At 44.4% G+C, this 27,430-nt stretch overlaps 1 protein-coding gene across 1 annotated transcript in view; it reads left to right on the top strand.

Moving 5' to 3' along the window:
- The window catches only part of cep112 (centrosomal protein 112), a 107,965-nt gene that overhangs the window by 10,748 nt on the left and 69,787 nt on the right, over positions 1 to 27,430 (top strand). Inside the window, 12 exon segments of the mRNA XM_060042281.1 lie at positions 2,346 to 2,423; positions 4,944 to 4,991; positions 5,296 to 5,388; positions 11,082 to 11,168; positions 14,820 to 14,919; positions 16,056 to 16,174; positions 17,367 to 17,510; positions 20,943 to 21,097; positions 21,595 to 21,724; positions 22,311 to 22,403; positions 22,713 to 22,772; positions 24,694 to 24,799. Of these exon segments, the coding sequence (XP_059898264.1) occupies positions 2,346 to 2,423; positions 4,944 to 4,991; positions 5,296 to 5,388; positions 11,082 to 11,168; positions 14,820 to 14,919; positions 16,056 to 16,174; positions 17,367 to 17,510; positions 20,943 to 21,097; positions 21,595 to 21,724; positions 22,311 to 22,403; positions 22,713 to 22,772; positions 24,694 to 24,799 (1,213 nt within the window).

The following is a 27,430-nucleotide window of genomic DNA, read 5'->3' as shown; positions in this document are numbered from 1 at the left end:
AAAGAGAGTAAATTCGCAAATGGGAGATGGAAACACACTTTTCGAAACAGCTGTGACGTAGCGAACTTTGAACACACAGGACTGACAGGCTCTCTGATTTCCGCATAACGACCTGCCATAGCAACCCTGCCGACATCAACGTGCAATGTCATCACCCTATTCCGCTTCAACCACTTGATGGAAACGCACCTAATTCGAATTGCTTTTTTGCGAACTTTCTAAAGATTCGCATCACCTTTTAGATGGAAACGCAGCTACTGAAGGAGACTATGCTTTGGAACTCTCTCCATTGGACTTATGATCCATGGAAACATTCAGAAAGCAACTGAAGATCGGTTGGGACTTGCGTACTTTCAATTTGTTCTTGTGATTGTTTTGTACTTATGCAAGGTATCTGGTCCTCTATATTTACTAGCTTTTTTTGTAGCACTTTGTGATGCCTGCTTTTGAAGGTGCTATATAAAGGAACGTATTATTATATCCACACAGACAAATTACAGTAATTATAGTAGCAATCCTGCAGATACAGCACCACATTTAGAGTTGCTTTAATAGGAGAGTATAATGTTAAAAACAAAAAGCCATTTGATGGACCTTTTCATTCAAGCTCCTTACAATACCAGGAGTGCATTCATTCTTGCCATGAGTGGCCCGATTGGGAATTGAACCCCTGACCCTGGCAGTGTTAACATCTACCAGTTGAGCTAGACAGGATCACATTAAGATGAACCTCCTCCTGTGTCTGTGTGTGTGTGTGTGTGTGTGTGTGTGTGTGTGTGTGTGTGTGTGTGTGTGTGTGTGTGCGTGTGCGTGTGACACCAGAAACAGATAGCTCATAAACCTGTTCCTGGAAGATTCTGATGACCTCATACATGAAAGCAGCAAAAAGAGTGCAACTGCCTGCTCCCATAAAGCAGTGCGATAAGTCAAAACTTTCTTCTCATCAAAACATCCATCTTTGTGCCGTTCTCTTATCAGTATTGATGATAGAAGTTAAGCTCCCACCACTTTGACCAAGGAATACTGCTGAAGCGGTTTGAACAAGTTTGAGGCCCCTTGGGCCCTTAAAGCCCTCCTGATCAACCACAGTTGGGAAAGGAGTAGAGTATTGAATCTTGCCATATTGCACCCAGTGATCTGCATTGTTGCAGTTTCCGTGAGGCTACGTCCACCTATTCCACCGTTCAACTGATCCTATTCTCACAAATCAGACTGAAGTTTAAAATCGAAATGCTTATTTTAGATGCCTATCTAATGTCTTATGGCAGACAAGCTCAAATCCGGGTGAAAGGGGGCATTTAACTTTCTTTCGTTTCATAATTGTTTTGACCAATCATGATGTTGGATGTACGGACCTGTAAGTGTTTTTGTTGAACGCAAACCTGGCCAGCAGCAGTAAACTTAGAAAGTATCTGTAAGGCTTTCAAATCAGCACAGTGTACACTGGCCACACACTTATTAAAATCCCCTTCCTCTTCCAAAAGATTGTAATGTAAATCTCTGTAATGAAACAGAAAAAGATGCAAGGTCTAAGTCCGCCCCTTGCAGTTTGTAGTCTCCGCTCCAGGCTCTGTGCCTTCTCCCCCGAGGAGTTCCTCTTTAACATAGGAGGACTTCTGGATCCCAGATGAGCCTAATCACTCTCAGCAACATCAGCAGAACCCTTCACTATTGCCCTCTCTGGGCTTTATTCGATATTTCCTCTGTCCCTACACCCCTCACCCCACCCCTACCACTTCTCCTAGCCCCAGCCTAAGATCTAGGCAAACTGATCTTTTACAAACAAAGAAACAGACACATAAAGAGGCCATATGCAGGCCGACTGCTTGGGTGGTGGTGGTGGTTGGGGGGGGGGGGGGGGGGGGCTTGAAAGTGAGGCTATGACCCTCCTTTGGAATTTACTGGCAGAAATGATGTGGAACTGCAAAACATCTGGGGTAGTTGTGTAGGGGGTGTACAGTGGTAGGGAGTGTATGGGAGGGGCATGTGTGTGTGTGTTTGTGCGTGCATGCGTTTGTGTGATTGAGGGGGGTGGGCTGGGTTAACCAGGTTTATGGAGGGAGGTCTTGTTCTAATCTCTTGGGTGGGTCCCTGCATCACTGCCAGTAAATAAATCCTTTCCTCCATGAACATGAAAATGTTCTTTCACATTTAAGCCTCATGTGACCTTGTGTGTGCGGTTTTACAAGGCCCTCGTCTGTTTCCAATTCATCTATCACTCAGCGAATCAATCAAAATCCAAGTACTGATTACAGTCATCCATAAAATAAATAAATGCAACTTTACACAGTCAGATCATAAAAATATGAGTCAAATTCCGCTGTGTTGGCTTTCTGTTTCCCCAGGTGGACGGTGAGCCGAAGCCGTACGCATCCCCAGATGACAGTGACCTTGAGGCCCGGCTCAACAGCTGGAACCTAGGGGTGGGTGTGAAGGCGAGCCCTGGATATCCAGGGACCTTTAGCTGACCTTAGAATCTCCATCACTACTATAGGCAGAGGGTCTCAGAGGAACCCACTGTGGTTGTGTGTGGGGAGTGGGTCCATCATTGTGAATAAGACCCAGCAAGTCGCATTTACAATAAGTGGAATAAGTGTATTGAATAAGACCCAGCAGGTGTGATGTGGAAATCTCTCTCTCTATCATAGTCTGGTTTATGTCTCTCGCTATCTTTTGCAATCTTTTTCATAAGCTCTCTATTGCATTCCACCCTCCCACCCTCCCTCTTTGAGTCAGTTTTTTCTTAGCTTTAAAACTTCCATCTTATTATTATCGGGAGAATGGGATGGTGAAGAATGGAGTGAGAAAATGCTTTATTACCCATCTTCCTCCGCCTTCTCTCTCGCCTCTGCTGTCTCGTTCCCTCCCTCTCTGGTCTTGCTCTCTCTTCCCCCTCTCTCTCTTTCCTCTCTCTCTCTCTCTCTATTCCGTGCTGGGGTGAGCTGAGGTAATCTGAGATGTGTGTGTGTGCACACTTCCATGCTCACAGTTTGCCACGAGACACTGATAAGAGGCAGCGCTTAGCAACGCTATCCCCCCCTCCCCCCCACACAATCACACACTCACACAAAAGCATCTCAACAGTTGTTTCTACACACCTGCAATCATACACATAAAAACACCAAAAACCAACGCACACACACAGCAGAACTGAACTACTAGCAGAGGCGACCATCATTCCCTCTTGAACTCTGCTGTGCTTTAGACATCAGAGAGGCGTTCCATGATTGCTCGACACAGACACACACACACTGACACAAACAGTCACATCTACCCAGAAGGAAAATAGAAATAAAAAAAGCATTTATACAGGGAAATACTCTTCCATGCATCCACGTTGGAGTGCCCATCCATGCCAGCATTGGGCAACGGCACTCTGTCTCCTGCCCGGTATCCAGCAGACCCCATCAATCAAACCTGATGAATGGCTGTCCACAGCTATACATAGCAACGCCATTCTTCCTCTGTTGTGCTCTGTATTGATGGAGAGATAAATATATATTGCGTCGCCAATGCCAAATTTGAGAGCTTTTAAGCGTGCAATTAAGCCCGGCTATACAGCACGAGATACATCGACACTGTTGTGTCACACTGTGAAAAGGGCTGCGTAAACACACATGTAGTCTGGATGTCTGGGGATTGTTGGGGGAGGCGGCAGTAGACGTGAACGTGATCCCGCTGAAGTGGGCACGCCATTGCGTCCGCCTTAAAGGGATGACGTCAACATGCTGCACAAGCAGAGAGAGAGAAAAAAAAAAAAAAACTTTTTCACCTTCTGCTACACAGTCATATGAGGGAAGTAGGGCGGCTTTGATCAATCACACACTCCCACTCCACCCCCCCTCCTGCCACCACAACTGTGTGTGTGTGTGTGTGTGTGTGTGTGTGTGTGTGTGTGTGTGTGTGTGTGTGTGTGTGTGTGGTGTGTGTGTGTGTGTGTGTGTGTGTGTGTGTGTGTGTGTGTGTGTGTGGCGCGTGGCGATTCCTGTACAGTACGGCGGTGGATATTTCGGTCCTTAGCTCTGGGGTTGTTTGAGGACGTGTCCGATTCACTGCGGGATAAGCCACCACGCCAACGCTTTAAGATAGTTATTTTCTCAGAGAGGATAAAAAAAAGGATGGCAGCAAAAAAAAAAGCCTGCACCTCCTCATCCCATCTTTTGGAAGAGATCAATGGCGGCGTCTCTTCACCATGCGCCATCGTTGCTGTCATCCACTCCCCCCCCCCCCCCCCCCCCCCCCACCCCCCCTTGTGGTGCATCGCAGCAGACCCCAGGAAGACCGTGCCCCACGGCAGCACCAATTCCCACCGATGTATTTGTAAATCGCGCTGCGCTGGCGCCTAGCCCCTTGTTATTTTTCGTTTTTGCTCTATTCAGAAAGGATAGGGCGCCTGGTCTTGGGGTCACATTTGTCTCTGTCTCCGACTGGTAAACAAACCAGGGATGGCTTACAGATTAGCACCCCTTCCCTTCCCCTGAGCGGTGGCGAAGGCCAGAGACAAAGGGGTGCGACAGGGGGCAGACAGAGAGCGGAAGTTGAGCAGACGCGCACACACACACACACACACACACACACACACACACACACACACACACACACACACACACACACACACACACACACACACACACACACACACACACACACACACACACACACACACACACACACACACAGAATTCCACAGAATGCCTTCAAGTGGCCCAAGTTGGTCTCTTCCTGTAAACAGTTGGAGAGCTGAGGGAAAAGAGAGGGAGACGCCGTGTCTTTGAAGTTATCACTTGCATTGTTTATGACAAATGGATGGCCCAGCTTAGGAGCTGCTGGAGTCTGGCTCCAGCAGGAGGAAGGAAGGAAAGAAGAAATCTGAAGTGTGAGAGTGACAGAGTGGTCTGTGTGTGTGTGTGTGTGCGCGTGTGTGCATGTTTGTCTTGTTTCAGATCGAAAACCCCAGGTATTTGCGTGAGAGGCCCATCGCCCCGTCGCCGGTAAGTTCTGGTGTCCTTGTAGTCTAGACAGAGTGCTGTTTTTCGAGACTCTTGCCGTTTCATGTATTTTTCATGTGTTCTCATATCTTTTGACAGGTTCACTGTTAGATGTGAACCAAGTGAGGGGCAGACAGGGACCCCGAGGTAAAGCTAGCTTTAGTGACTGCATACCCTGAATGTGCTGTTGAGTAGGCGTCAGAAGGAAGGCACATTACACTGATTGGATTAGAGTTGCATGATGCCGATCTCTCTCTTCCTCCCCCCCATTCTGTGTCATCCTCATATAATTCTCTCTGTCCTCCAGATTGCTCCATCACTCCAGGTGTTCAACTCGACCATTGGTAGGAACAGCACATATCTTGATGAAACAGCCCCGCTGCACAAACAGGACAAAGAGGTACATCCCGATAAAGTGACTCACTGCTAATAATGTTAGACTTGTTTTACATAAACTAGCATGAGGTTAACACTAAAGTAATATCTCATACTGCGTTAAAGAAAACTCGGAGCAAAAAAAACACTCAAAATAAAAGATTGGAAATTCAGGTATAATTTTAGAACTCCGACTCAACTTCAACTTCCGCAACATCATAAAATATGGCCATTATCGTTAATAGGTATTTAATAACTTTCGGCAGTAAAGTAGAAAATATTGAGTCAACTCTTACTCATCATAGCTTTAGCCTTTTTGTTCAGTGAAACAAATTATTATGATGAATTTGAAAATACATAAACCCAATTGCTTCAACATTTACGATTGGTTAAAGCACTTTATGGATCTCCTGTCAATGGAACAGGCAACATCAGAACCTCAATCAGAAACCTATCTTGTGATATTTGCATATGAGGTTGGTGATTGTTTTGTTTTGTTGTTTAAGGAAATAATAATAATATCTAAATATCAAAAAACAAAAAAATGCTGACCTGATCGGTACATCATAACGCGGGATGTCTTGTTCAGAATCCGCTGATTATATTTTGGGAAATAACAGTGTAGCTATAAATAGATTAAAAAGCAGCTTTGACTGCATGTCAAAAAAGAAATGAAAAAATATATATATAAATGGAATTAAATTATTAGAATTTCTTTTGGAATTCGTTACATTTTCACTTTTACATTTTATATATTTCTTGTGTAATTAAATATGCAACGAGTGTTGGCATCGTGTTTGACATTGCTAATAGCCAGAATTTTATTTCGGTTAGCTAGCCAGTGTTGGTCTCCTCTCTTCTTCATATGTTTCCAAAGGGAGCATACATTTCGGTTGCATATATTTTATGCATTCATTTCATATCTTAACTACTAACAGCGTGAACGGAATGATATCTGAAGTCGGAATCACCAGGTTGAATCTCAGAGTCCCGTTTTGTCTTGAATGCGGTATCCGTGTCCCTTGCAACTGAAAAGTTTAATTTGTAGCCTCGATGTTCTCCAAAGTCCTATATGCTGCTTGTTTTAAGTGTGTTCAAGTACACTAGCATGAGACTCCCACTAAACGCACTAGCAGTGCCCCCTTCAACTGAAACGGGAATTTGTGTTCTTGGTATTCTGTTTTGGTCGTAGGTGTTTACAATTCGTTGTACACACACAAACGGTCAAAGCTTCCTTCGCACTTTCATGATATTAAACACCCCCACAGTGAGGTACACTCACACACATGAACACACACACACACACACACACACACACACACACACACACACACACACACACACACACACACATCCTTGTTTGTTGTTTAAAAGGCTGAGGCTTGTGGGGCTTCACAGAAGACAAAAAAAGAACCAAGAGCTTTCTTCCCAGTGGGGACAGTCTCTCCTTATGTGGCTTTAAGCTGCAAATCCCATTCTGTAAGCATGCTTTGATGTCCCCTCTGCCACGCATACCCCCACCCGACCCACACCCCGGCACCATCACTACCCTCTTCCTCCCCCTGCCCCTCGTGTTGCCTTTACTAGCACAGTTGAACACTAAACTAAAGCGTGGCTCTGCCCTCACGTCCATGGATTTCCCGGGTTCCCCTAGGGAGGCTGAGCTCCATTCACTTAGAGGAGCTTCACCGACGGAGAGAACAGAAGGAGAACGGACAGAGGAGGATACAGGAGATACAGTTGTTAGGAAGATAATACTCTGGGCCTGTGCGCCTGTCCCACCCCATTTGCACACATGCCAAAGTAGCCTGGCCCCACATTTAGCTTAAACGCAGTGCATTGAGGCAGAGAGATAAAAGGGAATAGCCCGCTAACTATTAGAGATTGGCTGCCTGCAGGGTATGCGTTCTGCATTGGTATTATGTATATTAGATGTTTCTCTGCAAGTGGAACTGAGTGAGTGTGATGGAAAACTACATGTTCGCATGCATAGTATGTTGTACCGTAGGGCTGGGCGATTAATTGAATTTCAATCTCAATTTCGCCAAACGATCACATTATTTTTTTTATGTTTTATATTAGGTGCAGAACAGCTGGATAAATATATGTACATTATTTTAGATTTTTTAGTATTTTTTTAAGTCGAAAGTTCTCAGTACAAAGTGTTTTTTGGGAGAGACATGCTGAATAAATACATCATGTTTTCAAACTCAAAAATAATCGTTTGAATCGTTTGATTTCAATATTGTTCAAAATAATCGTGATTCTTCCCATAATCGAGCAGCCCTATTGTACCGCACAGCATTGAGGTGACAGTGAAGCCACCAGGGAATTCATTGGAATAAGCTTTTTGATGGTGACATTGACCCCAAATTTCCAACCTATTCTCCTAGCCATTGTGTCCAAAACAAAACCCACGGCACTGTGTAAATACACCTTTAGCCCATGCAAAATGGTGAAGATCGTTTTTCCTTTTTAAATCTCTACTCAGTTTGTTTTAATTTAAAGTATTCCTTGAGCTTCCCTCAAGGTTTCGAAACTTCTCTTACACACACTCACGCACACACACACCGAGCCCTTACCCTAACCCCCCCCCACACACACACACAATGAATAATGTAATCCTCAGCAGGTGCGTTAAGCCTTTCTATGGCATCATGGAACCTCACCTTGCATTTTTGCCTTGACCCGGTCCAGGATGTGACAGTCACCCCACTTCCTGTCAAAAGCCTAGCCGGAGGTTTAGTCCGGGTTGAGGAATGATCCGGATCACATGTCATTAAGCCCTCGCTGGCTCACAAACGACTCAAGTTCATGAATGCTAAAGCCCAAAACCCCTATCATGACCACTCTGCTCATACAGTATGTTTATTCATGTGCTTTGAAACTTCTTGGAAAAGCATACTTCATACAAGAGTCATTGTCCTGCTTATCATTTTTTTCAGCCACCCTGCCGGTGCTTTGGCATACGTCACACTTACCGCTGTAACGTTGGGTGGGTCCTCATTTGGGGAGTTTATTGGCGAGGGTTTAATTTACAGGCTGGCCAGATTGAGTAACAGTGAATCAAGCAGACTGCTGCAGACTGATCAGAGCTGTGTGTGTGTGTGTGTGTGTGTGTGTGTGTGTGTGTGTGTGTGTGTGTGTGTGTGTGTGTGGATTCTTCAAAGTGTCTTCTTCTTCCCCTAAGCCCCCGCATGCCCCAGAATTGGCACAATGTGGCAGATCTACCCCTTCTCCCACTATCTCCCACTAATGAACAGATTGCTTGGACAAACCTCTGACTTTGAGACCTCTCCCTCTCTTCCTCTCTCCCTCGCCCTCTCTCGCCTTAATGATGCAATCTCTGGCTCTCTGGGAGTCGTTGGCCTGTGATTAAGAGGGGCCCGGCCTCATCTTGTTTGATAGTCTTACAAAGCACGCAGATGGAGCATGGCCTGGATGCTTAAAAGGCGAGAGCGCAGCAGCTTAGGTTCTCGAGATGGCTCGTCCATTCCCCTCCAGGGCTTCCGTCATCATTGGTGTGAATGAGAAGTGTGTTTGTATTCCATAGACACTCTGCCGCTAGAGCAGCTCTATCTCCATTTAAAGCTAAGTACATGGGTTATTAAGAGGGGTGTGCTTGTTGTGCTGGAGTGCAATAGGGGTTGGGAATAGCAACGTTAAGTAGCCAAACGTTTATTTATTTTCCCCAGATGAGGAATCTGCCATTGGCTAGTGGTCAGTAGATGGCAGACCGCTGAAGATAGATTCGCCCTGTGTTCACAGGGGATGAATGCAACACAACATCATAATTGTTAATGTAATGGAGTGATCTGACGCACAGAGGCAACCTTGTGGAGCCCATACAGTTTTAGGACAATTTGCAGGCGCAAATCCCTGAGGAATTCTACCCCATATATATATTGTTTTCAGCCTTATTCTTCCTTTATCTTGATCCATTATCGCTCTTACATGTTCACTAACACGCACATATACATACTCACTCACTCACTCACTCACTCCAAACCCTTCCTTCCCAAGTGCCAAGCGTCAAAAAACATGGCATCTAACAATGTTCGGTGTAGCTCAGAAGAAGAGAGGGTAAGAAAACACAAGCTATGCCACCCAGCCGGGCTGATTGAAAGCTTCTCTGGAAGCCTTTAGGTGTGCGCCGCTCCTTTTCTTAACCCCCTTCCTTCCTTTGCCGACGCCTTTTATAAACAAGTTTCAATCGCCCCTGATCTAGTTTGACAAACTTTCTCAGAGGAACATTTGAAGAGGTGATGAGATAGAGACACCCCTCTCTCTCTTTCTCTCTATCTTCTCTCTCTCTCTCTCTCTCTCTCTCTCTCTCTCTCTCTCTCTCTCTCTCTCTCTCTCTCTCTCTCTCTCTCTCTCTCTCTCTCTCTCTCTCTCCCTCACTTTCTCTCTCTCACCGACGGAATAGTCTCTCAACCTTTTTTTCTCGCTCGTCACTTCAATCATTTTGCTCCCTCTTTCGGTTTTCTCTGTCTCTCTGCCTTTTTTTTCTCTTTCTTTCTCTCTCTCGCTCCCTCGCTCTCTCACCCTCTCTCCGTCATACTCTCTCTCCCCTTGCCTTTTTTCTTGCACGCTCTTGACAGGTCTCCCGTGGTAACCCCCTCGATTGCACAAGAAATGGCGGTAAATCAGGAAAGAAACGAGGGAACAAAGAGAGACAGAGAGAGGGAGAGAGCGAGAGAGACAAACGCAGGCAGGGCTTTGTTGTAGGTAGAGATGGAGCCTGGCGATGGGGTTTGAAGTGGGATAACGAGGTGGTGCTCTGGATGCTGATGGAAGTTAGCATGCCAAATTGGGCTGTTTTCATTCCTAGTTTCCAGCTTCCAAAGGATGTACTTTCAATAGGCTTAGCGGTGATCCCCACTAGCCCCTCATATCTGTAAGCTGATATTCTTCCTGCTCCGGTAAGCGATGGACGCAGGCCACTTAAATAGCTCTGTGGCCCCACCAATTGACGGCTGTGACTCAAAGATTTACTCCTTAATTGCTTTAAGGACAACGATAGACATGCGTATGTTTAGACATGCACGTAATACGTATATGTCCAGAAAGGAAACGCATTGTCACACAACACTTTGTGTTTGAAAAAAGAAAGCTAAATATTTATGGCTGCCGGAGATACCAAAGGGTACGGCCGTTAATCAATCAACTCATTTTGACACGGCCCAACTCCAGGTTTTTCCCCCGACAATGCCCATCCATGGTTCTGTTTGGGGTGGGAATATCCTTTCCCAGCGTCTTAATGCAATAGGAAGACAATACTAGCATAGAAGATATGCATCCATTTTTCTTGAAATACCTGTCTTTAAGAGTTACGCATTTTAAAACAGTTTTTTGTTGGGCAAAAATCTATCCTATTCTGTTGTTTAACGTTTTCAACTATACTATGTCAGTGTTTTTGGTATTCCTGTTTTATGGAAAATATGAGCCTTAGTTAAATGCAAATACTAAGTCAAGTGTGCGGGTGTTCAACCTTCTTCACAAATGGCACGTTTTCTTTCAGCCGTTTGTTTCCTCTAATTAAACGGCTTCCTCTGAAAAGTATTTTAATTTGAACGGAGTGAGTTATTGTGTACTTTTAAATACAGTCTCCTGCCTGTAAATAACTCTGGCCAACACCACTGCAGCAAGAAGGGAGAGCTTTTCTGCAGCTTTATGTCACAGTGATATCCATCATCTGTTTCTCGTTGCTTCCAGGTGGAGATGAAAATCAAAGTGTTGGAGGCCAAACATCAGGAGGAGCAGCTCAGGATGCAGCAGAGACATGACTCAGACGTCCAAAAAGTAAGACGTTTCAAAAGAGACCAAAAGTCCTTTAAAAAATAAAGTATGAAAAACACGTACAAATGAGTTTCATTTGGTTGAAAGAGAGTCAGGTTTCATTATCAATTTGAAAGGGTGTATTTGCATCCATGTCTTGGTATAATTTGTATTGCAATAAAAAGATATATATATGTTCTGCATCAACCTTCCCAGAAGCCTTCAAAGGTCTTCGTCAGCTGGTTAAAATAGCAGTCTCTCTTTGTGTATTTATTTTCCCCAGTTGGAGCCTATCAGTTTAGTAGAAGATGAAGCACCTGGGATTTGTCAAGTCCCCCACGTCACCCTCCCCGCTTGTTCTGTAGTGACAGAAGCTTTTAATAAAGTTGAAAACACTCCAATTTTCCCTCTTTTGAACTGTCCGGCGCTTCTTTATGTTTGACATGAGACAGGGTGACAGCGTCTCTGTAACGGCCGTGTCAGCGCCGGGAAATTGCGCTAATTGCGCACAGATTGTGAGCCCTGTCGGATTCCATTTTCCTCACTTTTTTTATTTGTGTTTTGCCCAGTGACTTTTTTAATGGCTTCTAAAGAGCTGTCCCTCTAATGGACCATCTTCCAACACACGCTCATTAGAGCCCATCGCTAAAGGTGACTAAACGAGTCTTAATTAGATCTCTAATAAAGAATGTATGGCTACTGGAGAGGTCATTGTCCTCTTGCGTGACATAGAGAGGCTAATGAGAATACTAATGCTAGTATTGTATGCTTATGAATATGGATCATTGATCTTGTGTTTTATTGATATATATATATGCAGTGTATATATATATATTTATATATATATATATATATATATACACTGCATATATATGCTCCTGTCTTTGTTGACTAGAATTTCGAAAAAAACCAACAGCTTTATTGAGTTGTCATATTTAAGCTAACTCTGAAGACAAGGTTGCTTCTGTAAATACTGTTACATTTTGCTTATCAAAGGACATTAAAAGCACTGAGGAATTGTACACATATTTCTGGGATGTTTCCGCTTTCCTTTCCCCAACCAGATTCTTTATATTCCTTTAAACACCAATATATTAGTCAAGGAGAATATGTTTAGCCAGGCTAGCATCCCTATCACGATGTCTTGTAAAAGCCTTAAATGAGGGTGTCATTTCCAAGCTCAAAGTGCACTCTCGCCCGACCCCTCGTCTGACATCGCGCTTTAGTTTGCCATTCTTGTCGCGCCTAAAGGAAGCGCACTGTCCTTCATCAGGATGTCCATGCTTTCTCTTTCAATTCTCTTGGGGAATATAGGTTGCCTTAATGCACTTTTTAGGTTCCTTTTATGTTCCCCCTTTCATCTTATGTCCCAGTGCACTCGTACACCAGCATAGCAGGCGTAGCAACAGAGTGCTCGGTAACCTGTTACCTTTCAGACACCCTGTGTGGATGATCGTCCGGGGCTCTTGTTTCAAGACTAAGGCCCAATCCCATCTACCCCTTACCCCTCCCCCTTGTTTTGAAGGGGTAAGGGGTAGAAATGGGATTGGGCCTTAGGCCCAATCCCATCTATCCCATTTCCCTTACCCCTTCAAAACAAGGGGGAGGGGGAAGGGGTAAGGGGTAGAAATGGGATTGGGCCTAAAACAGTGTTATTTGGCAAGGGCTATGAATGTGTACCCGCCGACTCTCCCAATGAAGTATAGATGTTTTTTTTCACTTTTAGGTATAATTGTATTTTTCAGTAAAATGTATTTGGTGTCCAAACAATCTGGAGTTAGAACAGGCTGCCCAAAGTCTACTTGAATCCTGAACAAACTTTAAATCGACAGGATTCAAACCTCTGTCTGACCATTCCACTGGCCGGATGCTCATGACAGTCGTCCTTCACTTTTTTGAAACCTAAAGGGTTTCCTCAAAGGGTCTTTCTGATACATGAGCCCATTCACTTCTATAAGCTAAACAAACGCAAAAAATGCGCCTCTTCCGCAATACAAATTTAAAAACGACTTAGTGCAAAATATTTCCTTTTAACTTAAGAATGAAGACAAGCACAGCAAATCAAACCGAGCTCCATCACCACTGGTAAGACATGGCGTGTCAGAAGTATATTGAGTGTGACTGCTGTTTGGCCACCGTTCTTTCAGCAAGGATGCTGTTCCGCTGTTTATATTAGCGCCAAGGCTGCATGGCCTAATTGAGCTAATTAGACACAGCTGGTAGCAGCCGCCAGAGGCAATTACCTCATCACACCTACACAGGTGTTAGCGTTTCATGCAATTAGCAATTAGCTAAGCGATAGGAGCAGCAAAGCTATCCATATGGATGCCAAAGTTTCCCCCCACACACGCATCGTCTTTGCTGCTGCCTCTTTCTCTCAATATCTCTTCAGAAAATGTGGAACATTTTATAAAATTAGGAATGTTAAACAGTATCTTGGGGCGAACAAAACCACATTGCTCAATAATTGCCTAAAATGTGTGTGCGTTCAAACAAATGGTAATAGCTGGTTATTTTTCTTACAATTCAATTCCAGCTGGATACTAGTTTGATACCATTTTTGTTCTCAAAGATTTAATTTCCTGAAGCGCTGGTCCAGTGTCTTTGTGTTATTTATTTTTTGGGGAAGGGAAGGGACACTCCACCCATTTGTATTATGCTTTGTATCGGTAGAAACCCAGTCATATTTTTGAATGGTCTTGCATCAATCCATCATTTTCCCCTGAGATGGGAGAGATCCGTGCTACCTCTAACGCTTCCTGCTTTAAATGATGCAAAATTATGATTTTAAACTAGATGAGATTTTGCCCTACGCACTCTGCGTACTCTGTGTATAGGGAGCGGCGGGCCTGATTACACTATCTGGTCTTTGGTGTGATGTGCAAAAAAGCACATCATCCACTGTGGACGGTTTTAGTTGACTCCTCTGCTCCTGAATAACATATCCAACACCGGAGAAGTCTTGCTCGCGATCGCAAAACCCGCGACCGACCCACGCTGTTCAGGCGTCCGACCCGCACCCGTGTCCGACACAGTACACTATTATTCACCCGTTACATCCAAATTGTGCGGGTCAACCGTCGGGTACCCGAACCCGTGCAAGCTCTGGCCAAGATAACGGCCACTACGAGTCTTTACTTGTTTTGGATGTACCAGACCTCCGAGAACCCAACGCAGTCTTAAATTCATCATATCATCCGGAGGCGCACACAGCTTTTGGCCGTGATATTATATCATATTATATAGATACCTATATATTATATAATATTATATTATTTAGATATAGAGCTCCGGGAGTCCGCAAACAGCAACAATCACTTCTCCTCCATGCTGCTGTTCACGCTGGACTGCAGGGAGTGAACGCTGATTGGCTGTTATGTTACGTTCCTCAGGGTGTGACTGTGATTGGCTGTTATGTTACGTCCCTCAGGGAGTGAATGCTGATTGGCTGTTATGTTACGTCCCTCAGGGAGTGAACGTTGATTGGCATTGTAGGAGTTGTCGCTTCAATCCGCAAGCGCCAAAAAGTCACTTTCTGCCTTTTCTCGGTCAAAAATGCACAAAATTTGAAATTGATGTTGCTATTCGACCACATATATGATAACCTTTCAATACAGATTCATGTCTCCACCGGTGAAATTCTCCTTTAAGTAACCTCGTCTTTGTCGGCCCCAGATTCTGGACAGAAAGAATGGTGAGATTGAGGAGTTAAAGGCGTCATACCGGGCCAAGCAGAAGGGCTCAGAGGAGATGATCCACAAGCTGGAGAAGAAAGGTGAGAGGTCAACTTCTCGTAGGGGTAACCCAGAGAGGGATGTTTACACTTGTGTCTCTGAACACTCGCAGTAAAAAGCCCACCAGGTGTGTGCCGTGATATTAGCCAGCTGGGCTATGCTACATTGTTTTACATTCTCAAAATGTCTTCTAAACTATTTTTTGGATTACGCACCTCCTTTCTCCTTTCCTATTCATACTTTCATATATGTTTGAATAGTTTCAGAGCTTTTTTCAAAATAGCCGAGTGGTATGCCAGTACTTTTCTCTACCATTACAATTGGCACCACTCTTGCCCCCATAGATACTATGGATAACCCCATAGATACTAAACGTTACCCCTTTGTTGATTCTCCACACCTGTCTCAGTGCGTCACAATAACGCAGATTCTCTACACTCTATTCCTTGTTATACTTCATACTTCCAACCTCTGCACATTCCAAGGTCAATTATTTGCACATTCGTACAGAAACGGTACATCTTTCATCTTAAAAACAGACATACTCATATTATTTATGTATTTTACTGGGTTGACATTCATTTCTTGCCGTACACTTTCTTTCTTTGCTTTTTATAGTTATGTTTATTATTGTTTATGTTCACGGTTACTGTCTGTTTCTTATTTGGTCTATCAGGCAACTTTTATCAAAAATGATTTGCCGTACAATGAGGGAGATGGAGGGTGAAATTATTAGTACAGAACTTGTACGTTATTACAATTGCATGTGCATAATACTTTGCTGCCTACTGTAACACATACTTTAGTTTACCCCATGGTAATAGTAATTATTATGCGTTGGTTTGATTGTAAAGGCAGCTCATGACCACCCTGGTTCACTACCATTCTACCCCACTATTACTACCTCCTTACCTTTATAAAGATGTTGATTAGTCATAGTATTAACATTAAGTATTATGTATTAATAAATATACACTCTAGATCTGGTTTACCTTTAATACTTACAAAATACAAGTTGCAATAGATACAGGTTGCGATAGAATAAGGGACAGAACAGACAGACATCTGTGCGTGTCTGCCTGTGTAAAAATGTACACCTCCGGGCAAGGTATGACTGTGTGTGTGTGTGTGTGTGTGTTCTGGGGCCCATGGGTGCGTTCGCCTCACCACCCAACAGTTGAAAGCGTGCTTCGGGAGTCCCAGGTCATCCGCGAGAGCAAAGAGAAGCAGATTGCGGAGCTGAAGAAGATGTCGGATCAGAGCTCCAGCTCCCTGCACAACGAGTGGGAGAAGAAGGTACGAGGAGCGGCCCCTGAGCTAGAGGAAGATCTGTTTGATTGCATGAAATGCACACACACACACACACACACTACACACACGCACACACTAGCTCACGTAGACACACGACTTTGCTGCAAGCAGACTCCCCTGTAGTTTTTTTACGAAAGAAAATCTTTCTTCTGTGAAGTCTTGGCAAAGTCGGTATGGTTCTTCATTCCTGCAAAATTAATGCTTCGTCCACTCGATGCATTTTATTTATTTTTCACTCCCTGCCCCACACCCCCCAACCGCAATATTTTTCTAGCCATGCACTGAAGCTTAAGCAGATCCTAATCAAATGTGTAGTCATTTGTGCTGGATCACTGAGCCTGTGATAAGAAGAAATACTCAAGCAATGATTTTTCTCAGAGGTAATGACAAAATTAACTCGAGTTGCCCTTGAAAAAGGCCTCCTGCCCCTGTGTTCAGAATCATTTATACGTGTAATGAAACAGACGATACGAAACAGACGTGCAAAATGAAACGCATAACAAGTAGAAGATGGAGTTGGAAAACTAGATGAGTCATCCAGGAGACGCGATGTTCCCGGTTTATGATGGAAGCTATAGCTATAGGAAAGTCCAGATGTATACATCCAAAACAGATTTAGCCGGTTTATTCGCTACAGGAATGCTATGTGAACCGATAACAGAGAAGGTCTGTTGGTCGTATTTATTCAATCTTCAGTTCATATTTTAACATATGGCAAAAAAACTGTTCCAAAAGACCACAGTTGAAAGTTCAGAGGCTAGGCAACTTTGACGGGGAAGCATAGAGTTCTCAAAAATAGAGCAGCAAGACATTTAGTTTTTTCAGCTTCAAAGATTTAAAGGACATCACTAAAGCGTTTCCACAGTATGCTCAGCAGAACAGAATACCCTTTTCCAACACAGGCCCTGTTTAATAACAGGAATATCAAAAAAGTTTAATTGAAGTTCAATGAAACCATTTGCGTTACAGATAAGTTATCTATGAGTAAATGCTTTATACCTTTACCAGTGACTTCCTTGTTGTTCTTTCTTTGACGTTTGATCAAAGGCATACACAATGTATTATTGAGACCCTTTTATCTAAAGTCACTTGCATGGAATGTTAAAGATAATAACACTGGACGGTAACACTGCACACACCGCCCCCCCCCCCAACCTTAACCCTGTGGCCCCTCCAGCTCCACGCGGCGGCTGCAGACTTGGAGCAGGAGAAGTTTGTGCTCCAGAAGAAACACACGCAGAGCATCCAGGAGCTACTGGACGACACCAACCAGAGGCTGACCAAGATGGAGGCCCAGTACAGAGCTCAGGCACAGTCCACGGTGAGTTCACCAAAAATGATAATACAGAATAATAATAATGATAACTTTCATTTGATATAGCTCCCCTCATACACTAAAAGGCGCCGCACAAAGTCTGAGAAATAAAAAGAAACACATTATATTGACATGCACGCACAATTTCTGTGTGTTTTGTGTGTGTGTCTGTATTGAATGAGGAAAAAATGCGGAGAAAGAGAGGTAGGCGCGTGCATGTGCATGCTTGCAAAACAAGGAGGTGAGCTGGTATCAGAGTGAAACAACACTCTGGCTTCCATGCTGTGACACCATGATGAAAACTCAGAGGATAGCATGACCTGTAGGTGCAGCTCTGGGTGGGGGCGTGGAGGGGATATAACCCTGTAAGGTCACAGGTCATGCTCACTGTTCCTGCCTACGGTCGGACGTCGGGGGAATGAGTACACGCTCGAACCAGCAGGCCGAGCCTTGTCTCTTATCTGTTAGATCTCTGTGATGAAGAACTGTTCATTATGATGTTCCTTGCGCGCCAAGACACACACACACACACACACACACACACACACACACACACACACACACACACACACACACACACACACCTGCCAGCGCTACCGTTCCTTTGATCGCGTATGAAAGGATTTGGTCTTGTTTTGGATGGATTATATGCATTTGGTTGGCTAGGATTAGCGACACCAGGGGCCAGTCAGATGTGCTGCGCCTAATGAATATAGCATTGTTAGCAACATTAGCATTCAGGACCCGCCACAGATAACACACACACACACACATACTACTGTTCTCAGTCTGTCAGCAGGCTCACATTTAAGAGGCTTCATCAAAAGTCGACCCTTACTGGGGCCCCTCAGTAAGGGGCCTCCCTCTTTAATATTTAAGCACAGGCGAGACCTACTCGGATGAAAAGGGCCCTCTGTCACGTGAAATTAGCTGCTCTTTTTACTGAACACACACACAGACACACGCACAAACGCACACACACTCCATGACTTTTCAACAGGGGTAGCGTCCTACCTGATTGGCTGCAGCACCTCCTGTAGTGTTTGATGTCTCCATAGAGAAGCTGTTTTTAGACCCAGCCTCGTTCTCATTCAAATAACAATAATCCACTATTTGTTTTCAAGTTCTTCTGAGTCATTGCTTGTAAAACCTATTTCAGAGGGAATTTCTGATTTAAGTTGAAGCTGTTCTCTTGTAGAATATTGTCGTCAACGTAATGTGATTGGCCGGGTTTGTACATCAATCAGTCAATGGGGGATGTTGTTGGTTTGAAGGGGGAGACTGTACTGTGTGTTTGTGTGTATCATGTGGCTAAAATGAATAGACTATCAATATTTCCCCATATTGAAACCCACTGTATGGTATGTCAGCCTAGCCCATCATTAAGCCCTGGTACAATTTTAGCCACTGATAATAAATTATTTAGCAAATTATTGCTAAATATTTATTAGGAGCTTTGATTTTTTTTATTTGGTTGCCAAATGTGCAAGTCTTAAACCACACAGTTCCACTCCTCACACATACACACACACACACACGCGCGGGCGCGCACACACACACACACACACACACACACACACACACACACACACACACACACACACACACACACACACACACACACACACACACACACACACACACACACACACACACACACACACACACAGTTAGCTCTTATCAGGTGTCGCCACACACCCCAGACCCATCCACCAGCCCTGGGTGTCGTCTTCCACCTGCCTGGCCGTGTGCCCTTTCTGCACCCTCCTCCTCCCCCTGCTCCTCCTCCTCCCTCTTCCTCAACCACTCTCCATCTCCTCTGCCCCCACCTGCTGTCATCACCGTGGTCTGTCGTCGCTTCAGATGGACGAGCACGCTCCCTCTCTAATCACAGAGCTGTCATCGCCTGCATCAGCCCTGCCAACGCCACATTCCCCGGCGACACATGCACACACACACACACAAACACACGCATGCCCCCTCCTAGAGCAGTGTGCGACACACACTATAGGACACAAGGTGCACTGTGCAAAGCCGAGTCATCTTTCAGCACACAGCACCTTGTTGGCCTTGCGGTATGATACAAGACGGATAGGTGCTTATTCACACAGGCACTGTTTACGTTGTCTTTTGTGTTAATGGATCTCTGAAGTTCAATCTGTAATGATACAGCTGTTCTGGTGTTATAATATTAAATCCTTATTTTGCTGCAATTTCTTTGCGCACATGTCAATGTAGTTTCCCCATTTCATCTGTAAGCTTATTTATTTTACTTGGTTGGATAAGCAACGTCAACATCGAAAGTGTTACTGGACCAAAGGTGATGAGTGGAAAAATATATAGATGGGTACTTTATTCATCCCTGAATGGAATCGTTTACACAAGCTACCTTGCGCTGCTTGTTTTTCTATCTAGAGAGTGCAAGCAAGTGAATGCCATATCTTATCGTTTTACAAAGATCTAAACCTACTCCAGTAAAGACTTAAGTCTGCCACGTTCATAGCTGGTTTTCATGGTGTCGCGACATGGTGACAATTACCCAGACTACTAAAAACTGAAAGCAGGAAGTTTTAACGGACAGAAAACCGAAATCTTCTATCAAATATATTCAAGGTTGGGATTTTTCTCTAGAATTGAGGCGTGGTAGGTTTGCTAAGGACATTTACACATGGAGTTCAAAGGCTTTGCAAAGAAAGAGAACCTATTAAGTTTTTCAACTGTCGGGAGCTGATCCAAGAGTGAGAATTGGGGCAGAAAGGTGAAACAGTTGCCTGGTGTTGGAAGAGAAACTTTTCAAAGGCATATGACTTCAAAAACAGCCTCCGTTAAACTTATCTGACTGAAGGAGCACAGCCGCCAAAGCCAAGAAAAGGGTTTTCTCTTCATACAATTTTCCCTGGATAAGACCTTACACTGCGTGTTTTGATGGCAAATTCTTTCCTCCCCTTTGGTGCACTATCTAAAACATATGTTTGCTTCTTACTTTATACAAAAAGCTGAAAAACACCGGTGTAAACCAGGCAGTTTGAGGGTACGATCAATTTCACAACCGAAACTTTGACTTGAATTGCAAAGTAAAACTTGAATGGGGGATGATAGCTATTTTTTAACCAAACATGGTAGTGGAAGAGGTGTTTAAAGAGAACATATCCATTTTCTGCTTTGCCCCTGTAGTTGTTAAATGCACTCTGATATGTTGTAGCTCGACAGTTGGTTATTGGTTTCGTTGTTTAAAATGTACTATTAACTCATTTAGCAGATCTCTTCATTGGAATCAACTTAAAGTAAAAAAAAAGAAAGAGAAATGTCATTAATGAGCAGGTCGACGATTAGCCATCTTGCACATGGGAAGCCTACAGCTAGCTGTACCTTTTGGTACCCAACACCCAAGCCACCACACACTATCTCATCCCTCTGTGTGATTGGTTGGCCGTCCAGGAGAGGACAGTGCGTGAGCTGGAAGTGACGGTGAAGCAGCAGTCGGCGGAGGTGGAGAAGGGCAAGGCTCTGCGTCAGAAGGTGACCCAGGAGAAGGGCCAGCTGGAGATCCAGGTGGCCACCCTGGGCGCTGAGCTCCAGGAGGCTAGCCGACGGTACGGGGAAACAGGGGGATATCGATATAGATACGGGAGGGCAAAGTGAAAGAGTTCACCATATTGGCTCAATGCTAGACAATTACCGTAACACATACATTTCAGCTAAGCCGACGTGCCTGAATTAGCAAAAGTCACATCGCAATGACGGCCTCCATTCTGGAAGTATAGGAGTATAATAATTTTAACGGTAGTGTTATGGCCATTGTTAGTTATTAATCATGAAATAATTGTTCATTATGGGGTGAGATTGTTACTCCAACTCTCGAGTACTCTTAATACAGCATTGAGTATCACCGACAAAATGCCCATGATGCATTCTGATGTACAAACCCTATTAGACACAAAAATAATCAAACTCAAATAGAAGATAAGATTCACCCAAACAGGGGGTTCATAACGATTACTTCCACCTTTCTTTACTTGCTTTACTTCAATGGATTTTTCACACTCTTTTCATCGCATACGGCGGAATAATTACCCTGCCCCCCCTGCAGAAGCATGGCGCTGCTGAAGGAGAAGGAGGAGCAGAGTGAGCAGTACGAGCAGGCCTCCGAGAGGCTCCGGGCCACGCACCAGGCCGACATGATCCACTATCAACAGGAACACGCCCTCTCTGCTGCCAAGGTACCTGCAGAGCCCCACCGCCTCATGTAGAAGCCACACACACACACACACGCGCACACACACGCGCACACGCACACGCACACACACACACAGGCTCTCTTCTAGTTCTCGGGTCAACACTCAACTCCCAAAGAAGAGTTTTTAACGTATTCGACATGTGCCCCTGATTATCGGGACATATTTTGTATTATTTATTGAGTCATTGAGTTGAAAATATGCTCTTATCCAAAGCCACTTTGCACTGAATTCAGCTACAAGTCATTCATGAACAGATAAATGTAATGAACCATCTCGCTCAAAGATGCCTCCACGTAGGATGCCATTGGCAATCGAACCCACTACCTTTTTTCGACCTGCAGTTCAATCCCCATTGTCACTATTACTATGAACACTATTTCCCCTCCCCTGCTTTGTGACACCTACGTATATTAAGAGAAATGTATGCATGTTTCAGAGTAAAACCACAAACAAGATGAGGAAGATGATATGCTTCTCAAGAAATGGGTTCATGGACAGTGCACAATGTCAGGATCCCGTGTAGTATTGACTTATAAGTAACAATTTTGGGTTTCCTGCTCTCATCCAGGCCTCGGAGGTGATGGAGGAAATGGAGCGGGTAGCCTCCCAGCTCAGGCAACAGCTACAGGAGGCTGAGCACAGGAGACAGAAACAGCTCCGGGTACGGTGGTTCTCTGTGAGGGGAAATATTTAGTGCACACTGAGCGGGGGAAATCGTTGTTACAGTGCTTATTTTTTCCCAACAAGTTGAATTTAAGACCTCGCTGTAAAATGCACAGCGAACACTTGTTAGCTGTGGGCTACTTCTTTGTTCGATTCTTTGCTAGCCTCTCGGAAAATAACAGTGGCTTTTGACTTTGTCTGTTCCTCATTTCTGTACTTCTGTATTCTATTTGGGAGAGAACACCATTTAGAAATGATTTGCGTATATCGGTAGCTCTTCTAAATGGTGTCCCCTCTTCTCCTCCAGGACCAAGAGATCAAGTTTCAGCAGGAGAAGGATGACCTGCAGATCCACTGCGAGGGGAAGGTAAATCACATCGGCTCCACCTCCCATAAAACCTGTCCGTCTCAGTGGCCAGCGCTTTGATGGCTTCATTATGGAGCATGTGAAGAAGCTCTGCACACAGCAAATGATGTAGGGGAGGGGGGCGTTGGAGTATAGAGCCTGTGGACGGCTGCTATCAGTGGCTCTCTTTGTCTGCTTCTTTGATGGATGGATCCATTCGCTATTGTCAGGTTAGGACCCGCTACCGTCAGAACTGTGGATTAACAGGCAGCTGAGGAATTGGGTGAGGATAAGGAAGAGAGAGAGATGTATAGGGATAGTGTAGTGAAGTTCGTAAGGTGCTCACTGCCTGACTGCAAGCCGAAAGGGACTGGGTTCGAAGCCCACACCTCCTCTACCTGTAGGCGTCCTTGTGCAAGAAGCTAAATCCCTACCTGCTCCTTAATGTCCATGTCCATTCAGTGTAAGTCGCTGAGGATAAAAGTGTATTTTATAGAGCTGCATAGTACGGATTGGCCGGGATCTGGTCAAAGGGACAGTGTCAATAAAGCAGGGGACCAGATACCATGTTCCCATGTGGACCGTAATGTCATGCAAACACATGTCTGATCTAAAAAGCGTGGCCTAGCACTACTAGAACATGGCTTTGGCCCTAATTGGCCCTGCACATGGTCCTCTCCTTTTAAAAGCATCCATCTTCAAAGGCTGTCATAAAGTATAGATTACAAAGGCCACTCCTAATGAGTAGTGGGCTTGACCATGCCAAACTAGACCAGACCAGACCCTTCAGTACCTAAACTTTAAGATTGTACAAGCACCACCTGGGTCATCATCATCAAAGACACAAAATGTGTGTGTGTGTGTGTGTGTGTGTGTGTGTGTGTGTGTGTGTGTGTGTGTGTGTGTGTGTGTGTGTGTGTGTGTGTGTGTGTGTGTGTGTGTGTGTGTGTGTGTGTGTGTGTGTGTGTGCGTGTGTGTGTGCGTCTCCGTGTTTGTGTGAGGGAGTGGGTGCATGTTAAAGGCAGACGGGCACATCTGTACCACAGGCTACGGGCCCCTCTAGCCCCCTGTACACCTGTGGACTCTTTCATCAGGGTCAGAGGGCATTTCATTTATACCGACTGTGTGTCTTTTGATGTCCCAACAGCAGTTTAATATTCTCCCTATATCTCCTGCACATCTCTGCACTCATATTAATAAAAATTGTGTGAATGTTACTTTGCATCAGGGCACATCATACTACCCTCCTCCCCCCTCCAACTATCATTAGCAAGGTGAAAGAAGGTGAGATCTGATAGTAAAGAGCGGGCCATCTATTATCCTGTACACCCCCCCCCCCCCCTCCCCCGCTGTTAAGATACCCGAGCAGCTGTAAAACAGATCCACGTGTACGGAGCCCCCGGTAGGGACATATGTGTACATGCCAGGGGCCACGTACGGAGGGTAAAGGACTAGGGCACTAGAGAGAAAGGCCCTTGACGTGGATAGAGCCAGAGGAGTGTGTCTGACGGGCCGGCGAAGGAGAAGACCCTGGACCAGGGGGATGGGGACAGAAGGGAGGACTGGGGTTGCATTGTATGTCTTCTCAAGCTCGCACACTAACTGGTCTCCGTTGTGTCCTACCTTTCGCTCTACCTCTTATGTCGCTCGTTCTACCTCTTATTCTCGATCTATCGCTTCTTCGACCTCTGGTTCTACCTTGTTGGCTTTCTCTCTCTATTTCTTGTTCTACCTACCTGTCTTCATCTCTTCTTATGCATCTATCTTACTCTCTCTCTCTATCTATCCATCTGTATCCCTATCACTCTCTTTATCCCCCATATCTCTTTTTCTATCTTTGTCCAACTCTGTCTCTGTCTATAACTTGCTCTCTCTCTCTCTCTCTCTCTCTCTCTCTCTCTCTCTCTCTCTCTCTCTCTCTCTCTCTCTCTCCTCATCGTAGGTTCTGACTACTCTGAGCAAGGCGGAGAAGGAGAGAACAGAGGCAAAGAAGATGACGGCCAAACTTGAAGAGTCTCTCAGGTAGTTTTCCACTGTGATGATGAAACGTCAGGCTCTTCAGTCATAAATCAATACAAGCAGAGTGAAAGCGTATGGAGTTGCAGCATGTTATAGAGCCGCTGACGTTATCGCAACCAGCTGTAGTTTAGCATCATTCCTTATGAGTGCAGACCTTTCTGCCTGTTATAATGCACAGCACATTTAAATAAGGAATATACTACGACAGGGGGGGATAGTCTGAGAACATTATGTTCCAATAACAGGACACCTCAGAGTAGTTTATTCAACCCTAATCACAGTTAAAAAAAAATACGATATTAGTTGCTTTCATATATATAGTTGTTGGCTTTTCATCGATTTTATCACCTGAAATTAAAATATTATTCTGCAATGCTTTAAGCATAACATTTTGGCAATATCAAGGAAACATCTGTATAGTTGTGTTTCACAGTTGTTGATGTTGGATTTGCATTGATTCGGAACTGTTCAAAGGCAGAAGTATCCCGTTATTCAAAAGTAATCCAAACCCTTGGAATGTTATGGACCAATGACGATGAAGTTATTATGATGCTGCTGCAGTCTAACAAGGTTTTAAACACAGGCACAGGTATACACATTTTGCATATTCACTGAAAAATATATGTATAGTATATTTATCAAATACTTTTGGCTACAATTTCCAAGTTTGAGTCAATTATATAACATAAAAAAATACCACAAGATGCATAGTGATGCACTGAAAAATTATCCAGGCAAATCAATCATATTGAGTGTATTTTCGGATTATTTACAATGTTACTATGTCATCATCCTCCAACCAAACTCTTGCACGCTCCAACTCGACATCAATTACATCTTAGAACGAATGTAGAACAGATGTGTCCTGATTGACATGCACACCAGTTTGTGTGTCTCATCTACTGGCCCACACACTAACACCCAACCAAACCTCTAATTTCTACGAGACGTCTCTCTCATCAACAGTTGCTATGGCTTTTCCGTTTTCACCCCAAACATTGCATCATTTAAAACCTACTGATAGATACCCTCGCTTAACCCAAGCATAAAATAATATAGTCTAGTGCCGCCTCCATCAGTTTCCCAGTGTGTTAACCGCTGCTATTTGATAGCAGAGATGGATATTCAAGGTTTTCAAAATAAGAGCCCTGACATGTTTTTGCTCATATCCATGTCAGTGAAACTTTTTGTTTGCTCCCCTAATCGAGCTGTGCTTTTATTTTCTCAACCTAGCATCCTCACCTCTGTTTTGTTGTCTAATTAAATGAACTAATGAACTCATCTGAACTAAAATAGTTATACCATGCCCCTCAGAGGCCATATACTACAAATAGTTCACTTAGCGATTTGGATCGTTTCTATGCCCTGCCTTATCTGCACAATTAACAAACCAATTAGTCAGCTTCAAAATTAGAGCCATGTGTGTGTGTGTGTGTGTGTGTGTGTGTGGTCCTTGTGTTCCACTGCTGCGTGAAGTTGGTGTGCGTGTGTTTGTGTGCGCGCGTTTGTGCGTGTCCATGCATGCGTGTCCATGCGTGTGTGTGTGTGGTTGGATTTATGTGTTTTTGGTGTATGAACTGCACATGTGTATGAACTGCACATGTGCAGAGTTAACCGATTGCATACTGTTATGGGGAATCATCCGGAGGCCGCAGGAATGCAGTTGGGCAGTCTCTCTGGGTTGTCTTATCATTCTCATGTGTGTCGAAGTGATACTGATGGTACTCATAAGCTTCGTCTGCCATCTGCTATTAGAATAGAGGGCAGGATAGTCTAGTGGTTTTTGACTCCCAGGCTAAAGGTTCTGGGTCTGATCCCCAATGTCCCTTGTCTAACTGTAGGCATTCATTAATCCCCTTATATCTGAATCATCTTACTGTAATACCCTTTAGACAAAAGTGTCTCCACTTAATCATTAATTGAAATGGAAAGACCCAAAGTAAACCATGCTTTGATTTTCTGAGTTGATATTATTCGATTGATTAACTAAACATGAACTCAGTTTATTTTAAATATATGTTATCTTTACATTTTCTTTAAATTACATTTGATTGGTCATCCTGTTGATTGTTTTTTTTCCCAGTGGTGTTGCCGATGAGATTGTTGTCAGTGACAATAAACTGACCTTATTCCACTGTTGTTTACAAGCACATACATGACCTCCAGTTTAACACGCTGCCAGTGAGAGGGAGCCTCCCTTGGAGTGTAAATCCGGGGATCAGCAGGCTAATGCTGTCCCGGGGTCTGTGGTAACACTGTGTTCTAACCTCTGGAACTACACACGCCTCATCTCCAGTGATCTCAGCTTGCCTCCCTGAGCATGGCCTCCTGCTCTCCCTCAGGTCCTCATGCGTTAGAAGCTCTTGATGAACTCCCACACGCCCCGCTCCGGATCACCCCTCTCTCTCTCTCTCTCTCTCTCTCTCTCTCTCTCTCTCTGTCTCTGTCTCTGTCTCTGTCTCTCTCTCTCTATCTCTCTCTCTGTCTCTCTCTCTCCTCTCTCTCTCCTCTCTCTCTCTCTCTCTCTCTCTCTCTCTCTCTCTCTCTCTCTCTGTCTCTCTCTCTCTCTCTCTCTCTCTCTCCTCTCTCTCTCTCTCTCTCTCTCTCTCTGTCTCTCTCTCTCTCTCTCTCTGTCTCCGTCTCCGTCTCTGTCTCTCTCT

Source organism: Gadus macrocephalus, chromosome 2 (genome assembly GCF_031168955.1).
Source record: "Gadus macrocephalus chromosome 2, ASM3116895v1".
In the NCBI taxonomy this organism is placed as follows: domain Eukaryota; kingdom Metazoa; phylum Chordata; class Actinopteri; order Gadiformes; family Gadidae; genus Gadus; species Gadus macrocephalus.
The sequence above is the reverse complement of the archived record's forward strand: the minus strand, read 5'-3'. Positions and strand labels throughout refer to the sequence as shown.